The sequence below is a fragment of the Polypterus senegalus genome, chromosome 7 (assembly GCF_016835505.1).
Source record: "Polypterus senegalus isolate Bchr_013 chromosome 7, ASM1683550v1, whole genome shotgun sequence".
Lineage (NCBI taxonomy): Eukaryota > Metazoa > Chordata > Cladistia > Polypteriformes > Polypteridae > Polypterus > Polypterus senegalus.
The window spans coordinates 122550090-122568253 of record NC_053160.1 but is presented as its reverse complement, the minus strand read 5'-3'; the positions used below and the strand labels follow the sequence as shown (position 1 = coordinate 122568253).

General features: G+C 34.4%; 1 protein-coding gene across 1 annotated transcript in view; it reads right to left on the bottom strand.

Annotated features, from left to right (window-relative positions):
• Window positions 1-18164, bottom strand: part of manba (mannosidase, beta A, lysosomal) — a 51328-nt gene that overhangs the window by 19978 nt on the left and 13186 nt on the right. Inside the window, exons 3-7 of the mRNA XM_039759227.1 lie at window positions 15572-15677; window positions 15314-15484; window positions 11162-11285; window positions 9963-10138; window positions 5391-5498 (exon numbers count right to left, since the gene is read on the bottom strand). Coding sequence (XP_039615161.1) covers window positions 5391-5498; window positions 9963-10138; window positions 11162-11285; window positions 15314-15484; window positions 15572-15677 — 685 coding nt within the window. The remainder of the gene's footprint in view (window positions 1-5390; window positions 5499-9962; window positions 10139-11161; window positions 11286-15313; window positions 15485-15571; window positions 15678-18164) is intronic.

Below are 18164 nucleotides of genomic sequence, written 5' to 3'. Positions count from 1 at the left end.
GTTCTGTGGGAGGGTATGAATTTTGCCTTTACAAAAGTCTCTTGTAGCTTATGTGATTTTCTCAGAGACACTTTAATTTCCCACGAGAGAAACTTTAATGTTCCACGAGACAAGGTAGTGAAAGCAAAGAACAGTTGCTGTACAGGCTTTTAAATGATCGACACACAGCGCAACAAACAGAACACCCAGCTCAGCAGCAGCAGCACAGCAGTTGATCCAACTGCATCTCCTTAGCGCACATTCAGTCACACACCCCTTCACAACGTGAGCAGCAGAGACGTAAAGTGGATGGTGTGTTGTGCGCCACAGGGAGGGGCTGGGCAAGCAAAGCAAGCAGGTGGCAAATATATATATTGATATATTATATATATATAGATAGATATATACATATTATGCAGTCATGGCAATGAGATAAAGGTCTCAGAACACACCATGCATCACAGCTTGCTGGGCTTTCAAATACCACTACAGTTTCAATTCCTTTGGAAAATATCGGTGGAAGACAAATGCAGACAAAAGACACCTTTTTAAAAAGTGTGCTCAAAATCTTTACAGATGCAGGACATACAGTAATGTTTTACCTTCCTTTATTATATTGTGCACAAAAGTGTTGCAGTTTGAGAAAAATAACTATCACTCATGTAAGAAACTCCATATTAACTAAATGTTAGTGCTGATCATCTCAGAGATAAAAATACCATTCTACTATAGAAACACTGCTATAGTCCTTTTAGAATGACTCCGGCCCACCATTGGGTGATCTCTAAACTCTTGAGGTCACATACACGTATTTATGGCTGTGGACCAAGAGCTTTCCCAAATTTCAACAACTCACCTGCTAAAAGCTACTTTATCATCAATGAAAGTGTTCATGCATAAAAATCTTACTATATATATATATATATATATATATATATATATATATATATATATATATAGTTAAGTAATATTTCAACAATATTTCTACATATGCATTGACAGTAAATGTTAACAGTAAAAATATTGGTGTGATCTATCACATTAACAAAAAAACAAAAAAGAAACAAAATAATAATGGCAAAGTAATGTTCAATCAGTAGATTTTAATGATGATACAGACACGGTTGCAAATGTACTGAATTAATTTCATCCTTTTTTTAATAAACCTGAAGTCTGCTTAACATAGTCTCATAGTCAAAAAAAAAAAAAACTTGCATAAATATATATGCGTGGAGCAGACATACATGATGCACTGCACCTAAAAAGTTTCAAACTAAAGAGTAATTTTTAGTTTAAGAGTGAAAACAACAAAGTGCAACAAGACACAGATGCTGTACATGTGCAATTTTCTGAATCAGACAGATACATTTCATGGATCACTTAAAAATATACACTGACATCCATTTGAATAAAAAACATTGCAGAACACAGCCAAAATGTATAAGTGGAATGAATAAATTTTTGTGAAAGGAATATGACCCACCTTATATAATATGTGCCTTATTTTATGAATCATTCCCATTGCTTACTCACCACCATGTCTCAGCCCTACACCCCATGTAGTACAGAGCCCAGTGCTCTTTCTGATTATCTTTTAACTATCTGTTCTTCCCATTCTGCTTACTCACTCCTTTAAATAGCACAATTTGGCTTTCATCATCAGTCTTACTTCCTTGTTCCCTTGATTCTTATTTAAAAAACCTGAAATCTTCTCACTTTCAGTGCCACTCTGTTACCTTGTTTGCTAGAGAACTACAGCTAGACCTCAAGTACTTTTTTACCTCCATAATCAGAGATTGACATTTTTCTGCATAGTAATTATGCACTTGAGATGACCTTAACAGCTATTTGCTGTGTTATAAATTGTGACAAACAAGGAGACACGTCTACGCATTATATTAGATGAAGGTTTCTATAGTACACGGCAAGCTATATACCATAGGGGTATTAAATGCATTTACTGTATATACATTTTAATGGTGAAAATGTGTTAAATACTGTCCTAAATACATATTGCCCTAATCTCTGCTCTGACACATTAATATTTGAGCCATCCAATGTACTCTAGCAACCAGCATTCTTATAAACCATTGTTAATATACCAATCAAATTAAACCTGTTTTATAGCAGCATTTTCTGGTCAGTACTAGACATTGTCTCTGCTGTAAATGTACACTGTTTTTGTAATACAGACTATAAAAATTTGGAATGTGTAAGCAACTTCAGCAGATCAAGAAGTTGCATGAAACAGACACCTAATGAGAACTAAAAGACTGTAACATGTATTATAATGTCTAACATTATAACAGTGCATTATAGATGGCACTGTACATGTAAAATAAATACCACAATGAAGATTTTAGAAAAAATTAAAATCAAATATGAAGCTTACAACATCTGTGCTTTCCGTGTACACCTAAATGACACCCGTGACATCAGTAAACAGAAGGCAACTGTCATTGAGCAGTTGTGGTATGCATAACACCTCAAATTGTATGGTGTGATAAGCTTTGTCAGTCAAAGACAGTAACTTATATATCACACACTTGACCACTGCAAGGTTTTTATTTTTCTATGATAGTTAATAACTACAGCATTAAGCTTCAAAATAATTTAAAATAAAGAAATAATGACCTTTCTCTGAAACAACTATTTGTAGGATTTACAGATAATGTTTAACTGCTACTGATATAGGATTACTTAGGACTGTATGAAAAAAATGACATTAATATTATTTTGCACCTTTCAACAGCACATCCATATGTGCAATTTATTTGTGAAATATTCTTGAAGTCAGTATTTGATGCATGTTACAGCAGCACAGATTTATGAAAAAAATGCACATTTAAAGAATACTCTTAAATAATATGTTTGTGTTGTCTGCAATTGTAACAATGTGCTTACAGTGAGTAAAAACTGTGCTTGAATTATTAGATAACTGTACTAGGCACCATTGTAGCAATTATTCAGCATATACTAGACAGGCCAGTTTTTCTGGTGTTTCTAATCAAACTGGATACAGATTGTTTAGAAGTACAGCACTACCCCAAAACTATTCATTTGAAAGTACTGAAGCAGGCATTTAAAAAGCTATAAAAAGTTAGGTCCTAGTTATACTTATCAAGATTATAGTTGTAATGTTGTTAAGATTACTGTTTATCTTCTTGCAGAAAACTGATGCAATATCGTTTTTACTAATGGCAGTAGATATACATATGATTTCATAGTTTAGTTAAAATAGTTACTTGTCATGAAACTGCCAGGAGCTTAGACTTTACCAAATTTTTTTTGAAGTATATTTTAATTTTATTGACACTCCATACACATAACTCGAGTTTTACAAAAATAAAAAAGAAAAAGGTTCAAAACAAATCAATCCCCACCCCTGAGAAAGAGAGCTGGGCCAGCAGTGAAAAACTTTATACTGGTAAAGACAAATGAATAGATAAAATAATAAATGAATAAAGATAAAAGGAGTAAAACAGGGGAGAGAATCTGCTTCTTCAATTTAAATGCTTATTCTAAAATGCTATTGATTAGATCCTGACAGGTTTTGAAAATGTTTTATACAGATCCTCTAAGTGTGAACTTGATTTTTCTCCAGTTTCAAATAGTATATAACATTAGTTACCCATTGACTTAGAATAGGTAAGTTGGCACTTTACCACTATTTTTAAGGATACTATAAATGTATTACTATGGAGACAACAAACATTTCACTACAGGGTAAGTCTTAAGTCTAAGGTTGTCTAATGATGTTCCTTGTTATTAAAGAGATTTTATATATGGTTTCTTAAGCAGGGGGGTTGAAAATACATTTGGCCGTTGTCTTCCATTAAATTTTTCCAAGTAAAACAAATGTATCCAAGTGGTGGGAGGGAGCTTACAGATCCCCCAAAATCCCACTCCATGTAAGAGCATTTGTGTTTGGAAGAATAAGGCAGTCGGTGGTGGAGGATGAGGAGCAGGAGAGACAAAGTCTAAAAGTATGCACCATAGTTTCTCTATGATATAGTGCCCAGTCCACTGCAGGCTTAAGCATCATCCATTTATGGAGTGCCATGTGCTTGATTCTCGCAAGGTTTTGTAGGTGCTCTGATACACAGGTTACAGCTGGTCCAAAATGCTGCCGCTTGCTTTCTGGTTGGAGCAAGAAAGTATGACTCTGTTTCTCCTATTTTAGCTTCTTTACACTGGCTGTCTCTCAGTTTTCAAATTGATTTTAAAATCTTGCTGCTAGTTTTTAAATCTTTACATGGGCTTGCTCCTGCTTATTTTTCTGAATTGTGTGTTTTACACCAGCAATCCAGAGTGCTTAGATCTTCTGGTCGTCCCTCGTACCAAGTGTAAAACCAAGGGGGACAGGGCCTTTGCAGCTGCTGCGCCTCGCCTGTGAAACTCTTTACCTCATCACATAAAGGAGTCGTCTACAATTGAACTGTTCAAAACAAGATTAAAGACTCATTTCTATTCACTTCTATTCTGTGACCTTCAGTAATACTGATGGTTTCCTCTTTGTGATTATATAACATTATTTGTATTTATCATGTATCTTATTTTATGTTCATATATTTTATTTCTGTTTTTATGTTAATTGTTTTGTTTTTCTTTTATTCTATTATTGTAAAGCACGTTGGCCACAGCATTACTATGTTGTTTTAAATGTGCTATTTAAATAAATTGACATTGCTAGCAGTTTGCATGTATGGCTTTTCCAATGATCAAATTACAGTGCAGTGCATGCAACAGCATAGCAACACAGTGCTGAAACTAAATGTGTGACAAGGGACCCCACCCATTTTAGAGCTGTGAACAAATGATCACGGGCTGAGAAAAGCATTTTGCTTCAAGAAAAGAGAGGTATTTCATCAGGCTGTAGATTGTTCACAGGAATATGATGTGCTAAAATTATATGTCAAAAATTACTGACACTACTGTTTATTTTGATGCTTACTAATATCAACCCATCAATTTATGGATTTATACAACACCTGACACTTCCTTAACTGAGGACCTAGGTTAGTTTAAATAATTTAAACTATTCAGATTGAAAGTACATAACTAAACATTGTTCATAGAGTTAAAACTTTAAAATAGTGGGAGCAATTAAGAGACAAAAAGAAAACTATTACAAGACATTTTCTCAGTTTAAACAACCCACAAAATCTATGTGGTTCAATGTAACATACAAGGCTTACTGCAGAAAATAAAACAAGAGAGATATGCATTTGGGGGTGGGGGGCGGCAGATAGACAAACAGACAGAGAGACAGAGAGAGACAGGGAGGGGGAGAACTAACTTTATTCACCCCCTAGGGTGGGAAATTTGTTTGTTTTTTTTTGGCAGAAGCTCTTTAAATACATCAAAATACACAGCTTCAATAAAGCAAAACGGTAAAACAAAATATTCACCTTCTTCCTGCTTTCAATACTGTGCCCATTCATAGAAATGTTGATTACAATATCGTACCCATTTTGCTCTCCAAGTCCACGAGGCCACCATAAATCAACACGAACACTCTTTAAAACATAAGTTAAAAATGGTTTTAACAAGTGCAAAGATGTAAAATGCAAAAAATGCAGTGTTATATTTCATCAGTATAAATATGCAAATAGAACATCAAAAATCTTTGTGAAGTACAAAGAATTTTACAAAATGGTTATACTTTGTGAATACTATCGTAACCTGGTTTATTTTTATGTTAAATCTGAAAACTTTAACTGGTGCTTCCTTCTTCTTACATTTCACTTAACAAAGCTTCTGCTGCTGTCAGATTTTTTTTTTTTTGTAGTTTCCTTCTTCTCATTAGGCAGACTTGTTTTAGAAAAGTTAAATCATTTCTATTGCAGCTATATTTTTTTATGAAGACCAACTTATATTCCAATGATATTTGTGCTGGAATCGTATTAGCTGTTTTAATGAAAAATCAGAGTCCCATTCTCAGCCAAAACAGCTTATAAACAGGTCATTTATAAAGAAATAACACCTGTATATAAAAACAACAACATCGACAAATGACAGTGGCTTCTAACACAGAACCAAATCATACTGGAGTAATCCAAATATGTTGAGCATAAACTCAGGAGAAGCACCACCAATAAAAACAAATATGTTTTATTTTCAACATAATCCCTGTGAAGACTAAGTTTCAATGACACACAGTTTGCAAGAACTCTTCGTTAAATGAGTTGATATAAGAATAATATGATAAATGGAAAACCGACATATAAGAAGTGTTCAAAAGCTTAGAAGAAAACACAAACATGTTTGTTTCAAAACCAAACTATTTTACTCTTAACATTAGTAGTGGTATTTTCTTAACTACCCTAATATATCTGTAAGACAGACTGGATAAAACATTCTTGTCTCAGCTCAAAGATAAAAGGAAAATGTTTCTCATGCCTATAAATAAAGTGTAGCATTTCCCGTGCTAGCATTTTGTGCAAGAGTTTTATTTTAACTAGTGTAGAAGAAAAATTAGACTTAGGGGTCACACCGTCATTTAGGATTAAGTGTTTTGATATGCTTTCCATATTAAAATATAGCATTTTTCTTAAAGAAACAGCATAAAAGGTTAATAACTGTCAGAAACCAGATAAATGTCAAGTGAACGACAAAGACAAAGATGATCTACACTCTGTACTGAAAGATGACTAAGACGTCAGCAGATTTTCCTGTGAATAACCAGAATGGACAGCTGCCACATACACAGAAATTTCAAGGGTAATGGCTAAACCGAACAATACAGGAGGAACAGGAGTATAACAAAAACAGACTTTTATTTTCTTAGTTATCTGATGTGTAAACCAACAAACCAATTAGAGTAAAATGTATGCATTGATTGAAACTGTATGTAAATTCAATACTTTATAACGTTAACCTCTATCCTTTGTTTCTCCAACCATTCTAATCATGCTGCAGAAAAAGGCTCCCTGTTCAAGCATTAGCTGAATAGTAATAAATGACGCAGAGGGACAAGCCTTTCTTCTGCCTAATTATTGATTTATCCCGTTAGAGGACAAGTTTCTTTCTTTATTTAAGATGTTGATTTCTACCACACAACATTACCCTCCCATAATCTTTGGGACAAAGACACATTTTTCCTTGATTTACCCATCTACTCCACAGTTTAAAATTACAAATCTAACAATTCAGTCGTGATTAAAGTGAACACTACATAACACTTTTTACCCATGGCCCCCCAACCTCCATTTCGGGCAACCATAACGTTTGGGATAATTGGTTTCACAGGTGGCATGTTTAAAATTACTGAGGTGTGTTTAATTGCTTCAATAATGAAGGTATAAGATATTTGGGCTTGCTTCTGATTTTGGAATCTGTAGTTGCATTTGCTTAACATGAGGACAACAGCTGTACCAATAAAAGTCAAAGAAGCCATTATGAGACTGGAAAATAAGAATAAAACAATTAGAGACATTGGTGAAACCTTAGGATTACCTAAATAAACTGTCTGGAATATCGTTAAGAAAAAATAACACACTGAGCTCAATAATCACAAACGGACTGGTAGGACAAGAAAGATCTCCACTGCTGATGACTGAAGAATCCTAAAGAAAAAGCCCTAAATGCCTATCCAACACATCAGAAACAGTCTTCAGGAGGCAGATGTGTATGTGTCAGGGACTGCTGTCTGCAGAAGACTTCATGAATAGAAATACAGAGGCTACAATATAACATGCAAACAACTAGTTAGTCACAAAAACAGAATAGCCAGATTACAGTTTGTGAAAAAGTATTGAAAAGAATTCTGAGAATTCTGGAAAAACATCTTGTGGAAAAACGAAACAAAGATGAACCTGTATCAGAGTAATGGCAAGACCAAAATGTGCAAACTAAAAGAAACTACCCAAGCTCCAAAGCATATCACCTCATCTGTTCAATAAACATGGTGGCAGGGGTGTTATGGTTTAGATATGTATGGTTGCCACAGGTACTGGCACACTTCTCTTCATTGATAATGTAATTGCTGATGGCAAAAGCACAATGAATTTTAAGATGTACAGAAGCATTATCTGCACAAGTTCCAGTAAATGACTCCAAACTCATTGGACAACTTCATCCTACAATAAGATAATGATACCAAAAATATGGTTAAGGCCCACTGAAGTTTTTATAAGCTAAAAAATGTAAAATTATTGAATCACTAAGCCAGTCATCCAATATAAATCCAATTTAGCATGTTTTCTGTTGGCTGAAGAGAAATCTTAATGGGTGAAGCCCCGAAACAAGCAGGAGCTGAAGATGGCTGCATTAGAGGCTTGGTAGAGCAACACCAGAGAGGATCCTCAGGACCTGGTGATGTCTATGAAACACAGAATTTAAGCAGTTATCACATGCAAGGGATATTCAACATAGAACCAACAACCAAAATGTATGCAAACACCGTTAAATTAAAGTCTGCAATGTGCACTTTAATCACATCTGAATTGTTTGATTTGTCATTTTTAAACTGCGGAGCAGAGGAGTAAATCACAGAAAAATGTGTCTTTGTCCCAAATAGCATGGAGGGCACCTTTTATGTAAAACACCACAGTTCTTATCCTTTCTTTTCCTTTCTCCACATAACCAATAAATGTCCTAGTGAAAGTAAAACTAGCTATAAACTTAGAACACTGAGTGTTCAGAACTTTTAAGGAATAATGAAAAATCTTCATTATACATCCAATCACACCAAGGTCACACCTGTCCCAGTAAGCATCAGGTGTGAGGCAAGAACAATGCCTGGATGGGCCGCTAGCTCATCGCAAGGTGAATATGACCACCCACATACACTAGCATCAATTTACCATCACCAAATCCCCTAATCTGCATGGCTTTGGAAGGAAACTGAAGCACACAGAGGAAACCAACCAGAAAAACATGTAAACTTCAAGCAGGGAACACCAAGGACGTGACCCCCTTACTGTGAGGCAGCAGCAATACTGCTCAGACACTGTGTCCCCACATGCTAAATTATTAACAGTATACATTATTTAAATGAAGTTTAACACTTCTGTAAAATGTAATATAGATGCTTCAATTCATTTTAATTTATTTCACGATTAAAACGTAAAAATCTTAGTATTCTAAATGTTCAGACAGCTGTAATATCATGAATTTAATGTATTCTGTGTGATGATTCCTGCCTGCAGCTCCTCTCAGCACAAGAGGAAGTCTGATAAGAAGACCGTAGCAATTGATGACTGGGTTGGGAAGCACTTAGAATATGAAGCTACTTGCTACTTTAGTTACAAAGGGGTTTGACAAACTCTAGTAAATTAAATCGAATTTAAGATGAAGTTTAAGATATTCTACTTTAATGACAGAATAAACTATGAGATTGAATTGGAAACTTTGAGATTAAAGTAGAAATTTTGTATTTAATCATGAAATAAACGAAGAGATTAAAGTGGATATTATCAAATTAAAAGTTGTATGTCACAGGAAACAAGACAAAAAAACACCATCAAAACCACACAGGTTTATTTTTGTTCATTTACATTTACAGCTAGATAACTTGTCCATTATGTGTCTTCCTACATGGATCACAGAAGACCATATACAAAGAAAGAACAAGTTAACATTTGCTTAATGTATCGTTATGTTTCACCTCTTGGAGGTGTTTAAAATTAGACAAGGCAATGGACTATGCAAGAGACGGCTATAGTATTTTACTAGTTTGTTTTACTGAAGAGCTACTCAAGACCTGGAAGTGGCGGATTCTCTTTACTGAATGAAGCCAATTAGTATGCATTGTTATGAAATTAACTGTGAAAATACATCAATGCCCTGGTTTGTAATCCATAAAGCATTATTCCAGTATGTTAAATTTATCAAATATAAAATGAAATATTCAAATAATCTTTTCATCTGGTCACCATCTGTCATGTTAATAAATTTATAAAATATGTACTTGCATAAAAATGTAGTAAATACAAAACTATTCCACACGCTCCATTCTCAACTTCTTTATACAAGCTTACCTCATTTATAGCCTGGATGAGTCTGATTGTACTCTCCCCTGGCTGAAGTATGAAGTTGTGCAATTCCAGGGTTTCTAGTTTGGGAATCTGGACTATCACGTTTCCTTCAACTTTTCTCAGAGTAAGTAATTCTAAGTACACTTCAATTTCAATACTCCACTGCTGTGAAACGAGATCTGCAAATTAATGTAGATGAGACTAAATCACATCAAAAGAAAGCGAAAGGGCTAGAAATTGAAGTCAGGTATGAAGAAGTAAATAATACAGGAAGATATATGCAATAAAATATATTACATTGCATATCTCAATATATTTTCATATTTTTGTAAATAAATCATATAATGAACAGCAATAATGCAAGATATTATAAAACCTTTAAAAAAAGGCATGTAGGCAGACAGCACAGATAACACATGGACATCATTGCTACCATTTAAGTCATGTTTTATAGTTTTTAATTCTAGTTTACTTGCCATCTACCTGCTTTGAATGAACTTGCTTATTTAAAAACTAGAATGACTGAGACCTGAAGCAGACCCTTAGCGATTTTAGGCACAAGACTAGAGCTAACTCTGGTAGAGATATTGGTCCGCTACAGGGAACACTCATGCATACAAGTACAAATCTTTTTTTTTTTTTTTTGAATTTCTAACTACCTAAATCACATATATGGGCTGTGATAGGTTACCTAATGGGCAAGGGTATGTCTATTAATGCTAGCATGGCACAGAAACAGAGCTAAGGGCTATAAAAGAATGGGAGTGATGACAGTGAAGGAAGCATGAACTGGCAAAGTATGATGCACTACCAGGAAACAGTAAAACCATTTATGAACCAAGTGTCAAGTAGGCAAGAGACAGTGGTAACAGACAAACAGTGGCAGAGAGAGAGAGAGAGTCAAAAACTTGGAAAAAACATGGAATGTTCTTGACTACACTACAAGGCAGCCAACATTACAAATGAAGAAATGCCTGACATCTAAAAAGAGAGACACAGAACTAAAATATAAAGTCACCAGAGAATCACAATTTAACAACAGATCCTTCCCTAAAATGATTATTAAGCAAAACAGTAAAAATGTATTAAGAATTATAGTTTGCATTTCAGCTGTTTAATACCAGACTCTCAGATGCATTGCAAATTTATTTATTCAATTACATTATGAATGTTTGTATATTTCACAAACTTAAAAAACATACCATAACTGGGAACTGATGTAAGATACACCAACTGAAAAATATCAAAAGCTGCAATTTCAATAGGCTTCCATATTCCCTGGGTTGGAAAGGAAGGTCCCCAGTCCCAGCTAAATGAGCACTGTTCCTACAAAAAGACAATAAAAACCATGCTAACGGCATGAATTTTTACTTTAAGCAAATAAACTCCAAACATAAAACCTTCATGTTGTAACCTTCACCGTATGGCCTTTTTCCATTATAAACACTTTACATTCTGATTCTACCAATGGTGTACTTTAGATCATGTAAAACATTTTCTACTGTGAGAGCCCAAAATAATTAAAATAAAAAAAATGCATTTATCTGAAGAATGCATATAGGTGTTGTGTTTCAGCTAAGTACACAATAAGTCACATAAACATGATAGGAAGTGAAATGATGAGAATTACAAGCTCTCATCATAACCTTTTTGTAATTGAAGATTATTCTTTTTCATAAGTGATTAAGCTTTAGATTAAACACTTTTCCATTGATTGAGATAATCAACAATGTATGTGAAGTAGTAAATAATTATGTAGATTATGTAATTACCTATGGAATATATTCTAACAAATCAGTTTTGAGGTCCTTTCCTATATAAAGATCTAAAGGTTTGATGCAATAAACTCTTTTGGGCTTAATTTTTGTTCACTAGTTTAATGTTAAAAAATCTATAACTGCCTCCTATTTAAAAAAACAAAAAACAAATGATAGTTATCAAGGGGATACATACAAGACAGGGGATTCATCATACAGTATTTTTAAATAAAATATTTGAAAACAACAGTAAAAATTATAATACTGAGAATGTCCTATCAATTCCACTTGATATAAAATGTGGATAATATATGAAAAAAGCAAAATCTACAATATTAGACAAGGTAAAAGGAGAGCACCAAAAGTAACAAAAACACAAGTTTTATTTACAGTGAGAATTGATTTCTAATTTTCAGGCACTTATAAGATTTGGGCACTGGTGTTAAATCTATACAATACTATAAGCTCTACATTGAGTAAGAACTGCTTAAAAGTAGAATGTTGCTCTTTCCAAACCATATATATATATATATATATATATATATATATATATATATATATATATATATACACACACACACATATACTGTACATACAAACATATATACTGTATACAGAGGGGAAAAAAGTACATAAATACACTAAATACACACACACACACATTAACTACAGGAAGCATCAAATTATGGCTCAAAGTGCTAGGTGATGTTAATGAATCAGTGCTGGGTAGGATGCTTTTTTTAATTCATATAATTCATGATCTGGACATGCATACAGTATGTTTCTAACAGGCCATATGAGGTCTGCACAATAAATACGGTGGACTATACTCCTTTTAACATGCAAAATCATTGCTTTGTACCTGAGCAGAATTCCGAGTTGGGCAAATACAGTATGTGGCAGCCAAAGTTTAATATAAATTAGTGTAATGTTTCATATTGAGGAATCTATATATATAATTCATTAAGGGCACGCAAGAAAGAAAGGGCACGCAAGACAGAGAGCCCCGTCCACCAACTCTAAGACCATGGGATACACACGACAGAGCCACGCCCGTCATCTCTAATCCTGCTTCCACATTACTGTCGCTCTTAATCAAACAGCAATAATTAGCAAACAAACAAAGAAAACTGGCAGTAACAGTGCAAAATTCACAATTGGTAAGCCAATTTGAAAAGATAAGTTTTGAGGGTAGTTTTAAAATGTGTTATTGAAATCAAGCTGATGTATATGAGAGAGAAAAGAATTCCCAAGTTGAGATGCACTTTGAGAGACGCTTGAGCTCCCATAGCACAGAGTTTGATGTGTGGTACAGAAAGTACAGCTGCAGATGAGAATCGGAGTGAGCGAGATCAGTGTCAGCCTGTAGGAGTTCAGTGAGGTTGTGGAGAGCTTTAAATGTTAAGAGCGGTATTTAGTATTGTAATCTGTAGTTAACAGGGAGCCAGTGAAGTTGAGAAAGAATAGGTGTAGTATGTTCAGTGGATATAGAACAGCAGGTTATTATCCTGGCAGCAGAATTTTGAATAAATCGTAAGCGATGGATACGTTTTTGTGGGATGACAGATGGAATACCATTACAGTAATCTATACGTGAGGTGACTCGGGCATTAACCAATACTTCAGTACTGTGTTGCGTAAGAACAGGACGAAGTCTAGAAATGTTTCGGAGATGGAAGAAAGCAGTCCGAGAAATGTTACATGGGAGGAATTATTTAATAATAATAATAATAATTATTTAATAATTGCCATTATTAGTGTATATATGGATATACATAATTGTATGTAAACGATTCACCAAAATCTGTTGTATGTGAATGATACTGTTTAAAATGTTATTGTTTTTTCATCAGAAAACCCGGTTTCCACGTCTACCTGTATTAGTTTAAATGGCACTTTTACCACTCGCAATAGTGCAGACGCGCTGACTTATCATGTCGACTGGGCAACACTGGGCGTCTATCTATATATGTCTATGTTTTCCATAGCCTGCTACAGGAAGGTACTCTCTCGACCACTGGCATTGGTTTCGCTCCTTGCCATTTTCGTTATACTGCGACGGTGGTTTCCTAAGCCTTTGTTATACTGAATTCCTTTCTCACCGTTTTCCGTTCCTATTCTTACACCACCATATGCTACAGCAGGCTTCGGCTAGTTACAAATATTAATATAACTTGCATAATAAAGTGTTGGAAAGTTTTAAATCGTATTGGACTTCTTTCTGTCAAAAACCAGACACTGAATATAAGTTATTTAGATGACTAATTAGATGCTGGGTTACACAGAAGGCACATGAAGGCCAAGACAGAAGCTGCTGAAACAATGGCCTCTGTGTGGAAACAAAATTTTTCAAAGACATTCTACCAAAATATTTGGGCTGCAATGCAAATTATCCTTAGTGTTGCCAACGTATTTAGGAAGTCATCCAGATTAAAGCAAACATAGGAGTACAAAGAATATGCAAATATTTACAAACAAAATATATAACACCTAAGCTAATCCAAATTCAAGTGTGGTCAAGGAAATAGAGCCAAAAGACCAAAGGCAGTGGGTACAAAGCAAAGAAAGAAAGATCCAGATATAAAAGACAGAAACTTAAAGACAATGGATACATTTATTATGAAGAAAACAGTTCGGCTAAATTTGCTGTCCCTCATATAAATGTAGAACAGTGAATAGGTATTTACTGTTATTTATATAGGATACTGGTGTACTTTTTTATTCTGGGACAGAGGATACATTTTCAAGGACAAACAGTATTACCACAGAGCAGATAATTCAGGACGACACTGCCTTTTGCAGTCTCTACTAACATTAATGTCATATAGCTGTTAAGTCCTTACAATGCCAGATTTAGAATAAGCAGGTAAAATGTCATGGAGCAGTTCTATATATATCACAAAAGAAAATTCAAGTTAATAGAAGAGTTTGTAAATTAAACCTATGTTGAATAAAACCCAATTACATTAAAATGTTTAACTGTAATGGCTTATTAGACACCTAGCAATTAAAATGTATTTATTCACATGGTCAGAATTAACAATTACATAAACCTATATGAGTGATGTCACATCCAGTTGATGCAAAAGTTTATGTCAGTACAAACCCTAACTGTTCCACATATTTTGCCAATATTTGTTGATGGGTTCATTCAATAAAATAATTTTTACTTTAAACAGAATTACATGTGAAATACCAACACAAAGATAATAATGCACAAACTGATCAATAAAGTCATTTAATGATCACATTGCCATTGAAAATTCCAAAGCTTAATCCAACAGCAAGCCCCAACACTGATTAGAGTTTGAGCTATCAAAGGGCACACTTTCTAGCAGGCACACAGTTACAGAAGACCTATTTAGAGCTGCCAACCAACCCAACATAAAGTACCAGTCATTACTTTAACAGTAATTTTAGTCCTATAGGGCCCCTTTATACAGGGTGATTTTAGGAAGGTGGGGTGGGATCTATGTTGTTGCCTACCATTACTATTTTTTTTTTACTGTGTTGTCTTTGCTTATGAAACTCAAAATAAAACGTTCTAACACCATATATATTTTCTACGTTAGCAAGATCCAAAAATGTTGCTGTTACCTTTCTGATAAAATTGACATGGCATTCTCCCTTTTGCACTGGTGGTGAACACACTGGAGGTACAGGATATGAAGTATGAGCATTCCACTGTGCTGCTGCATATGTAACCGCAGAGGTAAAGGCAATCTCTAGAACATTTACTTCTTTGATAACATCTGTTACATCAAAACTCTAAAACAAGAACACAAAGAGATAGAATACATAACAAAATGTCCACTCACGTGTGAAGCAAGTTATAATAAAGCAAGCTTAACTCACATATCTCAGAAACATGTTGTTGGTATTCCCCACAAGAACTTTGTTAACAGAAACAGTTGCTACTGTATCAATGCCTTCAAGAATAAGGTTAACCCTTTTTTGCTGCCTGTGTGTGAAAGATAAGAAATGTGTTCTTGGTTTAATATTTTGCATTTTAAGGAGTCCATTTAAAAATTCCACTCTCATAAAGTAAATACTGTAAATAAAAGTTAACTGTTTGAAGAGCCACATTATTCTTATCAAGGGTATGAACACAGATTTATATTCAAGAATATGAACACAGATTTATATTCTCAATACTAGGAATGACATATACCTATAAATTACAATACACTGAAATACTAGGACACACTCCTATTAAATGGAAAACATCTAACACAAGATTTGTACTTAATTTAAAAGAAAACAATAATTATTTTTAAAAGTGTTATCAAAACTGCTTTTTGTATCTCTCTATTATAAAGAAAAAATCTTGGAAGAGAGAACAGGGAGACGAGACGTGATCTTCTTGGAAGACATTTAAAAGACCCGCGAGACGAAAGATATTGGCCACAGAGCTTCTTGTGGGGACCTTAAACATGAGACTTGGTGCCAAGAGATTGTCCTAGGACCGTCTTGTGGAACATGAGATTCTTGCAAGTCACGCACTACTTACAACCATTTTCAAATAAGACCACGGTCATGAAAAGTCTCAGTCATGCAAAGGCTTTTAGCAGGCACAGATCCTATGCTCTCAGCGCATATAAAGCATATAAGGACAATATGTTCTAGATGAAACATCAATGACTAAGCGAAGAAGAAAGAGCAGCGTGGAGAAAAGAGACCCAAAAGCGTTGGAGAGAAAAAAATACAGATAAGAGATTATGAAAACAGTGATGGATGGATGGAATTCCAAAGGCTCAAAAAAAGGATGGCACAATACACATGCAGAGAAAGCTAAAGAATATGAAAGCAGTAAAATTCGAAAGTATCAAAAAAAAGATAGTAAAGATCGCATTAGCGCAAGCCAACGGAAATTATTACTTGAAAAAACGGAAAATAATCATCACGGACCAGGTGTAATTGAAAAAATAGCATGACAAAGCTAGGTCAGAAATAAAAGAGAAAGAGTAGAAAACAAAGTAAAGCGTCATAAAGATGTTCTAAAACAAGGGGGCGAAACACATGCAGAGCAGGTTAGAGATAATGAAAACAGTGGAATTCAAAAGACACAAAAAAAAAAAACGTATGCGCGATATACATGCAGAGCAAGTTACAGAATATAAAAGCAGAAAAATTCAAAGGTATCAAAAAAAGATAGTAAAGAACTCATTAGCGCTATAAAAGAGAAATTATTACTCGGTGAAATAACGGAAAGGAGAATAGAGGTTGAATATATGGACATAGGTGACCTGTCAGAACTATGGAAATATTGTAAGACTTTGAAATTTAAGTCAGAGACCTGTAGATCATCTAATTTGTGTTGCCATCAGGGAAAAGTATTGTTTCTACACAATGAGGAAGCGTATCCAAGAGAATTAAAATATTTGATGTCTGGGGAAAGTGAAGTCCACAAACAGTCAGTCAGTCATTTGTCAACCCGCTATATCCGAAAACAGGGTCACAGGGGTTTGCTGGACCCAATCCCAGGCAGCACAGGGCGCAAGTCAGGAACAAACCCCAGGAAGGGCACCAGCCCACCGCAGAATCAACAAACACTACAGGTAAAATATACAAATCTACAATAATCTTTTCACCTTTGCGTCATTCAATGCTCAAAACATAGATTTACACTATAGTGGACCATACGTTATGAGAATCTGTGGTCACGCAACAATTAAAGCAACAACAAGTTTAATTGTGATGAAAACACAATTCGGTCAGGTGTATATTTAGAATCTCAGAGAAGCAATGCAAATTTTAACAGGCGACAAGAAAGATAATGCAGCATACATCACCAAAGGAGATCTTGATATGCCATTTGTATTAAAATGTTTACAGTTTCTCGTGAGAACAGTTTTTGCTATGACAATTTACAAATCATAGGGACAAACATTAGAAAAAGTCAGAATATTTATTAGAAAAAATAAACGATATTCACTCACGGGCAGTTATGTGTTGCGTTGTTACAATGTATCTCCAAAAACGGAATAAAAATTCAATGCAATCTTGAAGAAAAGGTAATTCCAAATATTGTTTTTACTGACACTTTAAAGTAAAAGTGCAAATAATGAAATTGAAACAAATCCAAAGGAAAAAAAAAAGCTTTTAAAATTGCATATCCGATTAACCAAACACAGTGGTTGGCAAGTGAAGCAAGCAGGGGGCAGAGCCCCCTAGTTTATTAAAAAAAGTAAAAAACAAAATCAGGATATCTAAGTGATCTATGAATTATTATTATATGAATTAGGCCAGCTCATTAACATACTTTCATTGTGTGATGATGATTATACCATTTGCTCTTCCAAATACAGCCTAATTCGCCCAGAAATAGGAAAAGACAAATTTAATTTTCAAACATTTTTTAAATTCTCATGTAGTCTTACGGCTATATCACAATAGGCAACTTTTCCAGTCATAGCATTCATTTACAAAATCTCAGAAATTAGAGTCT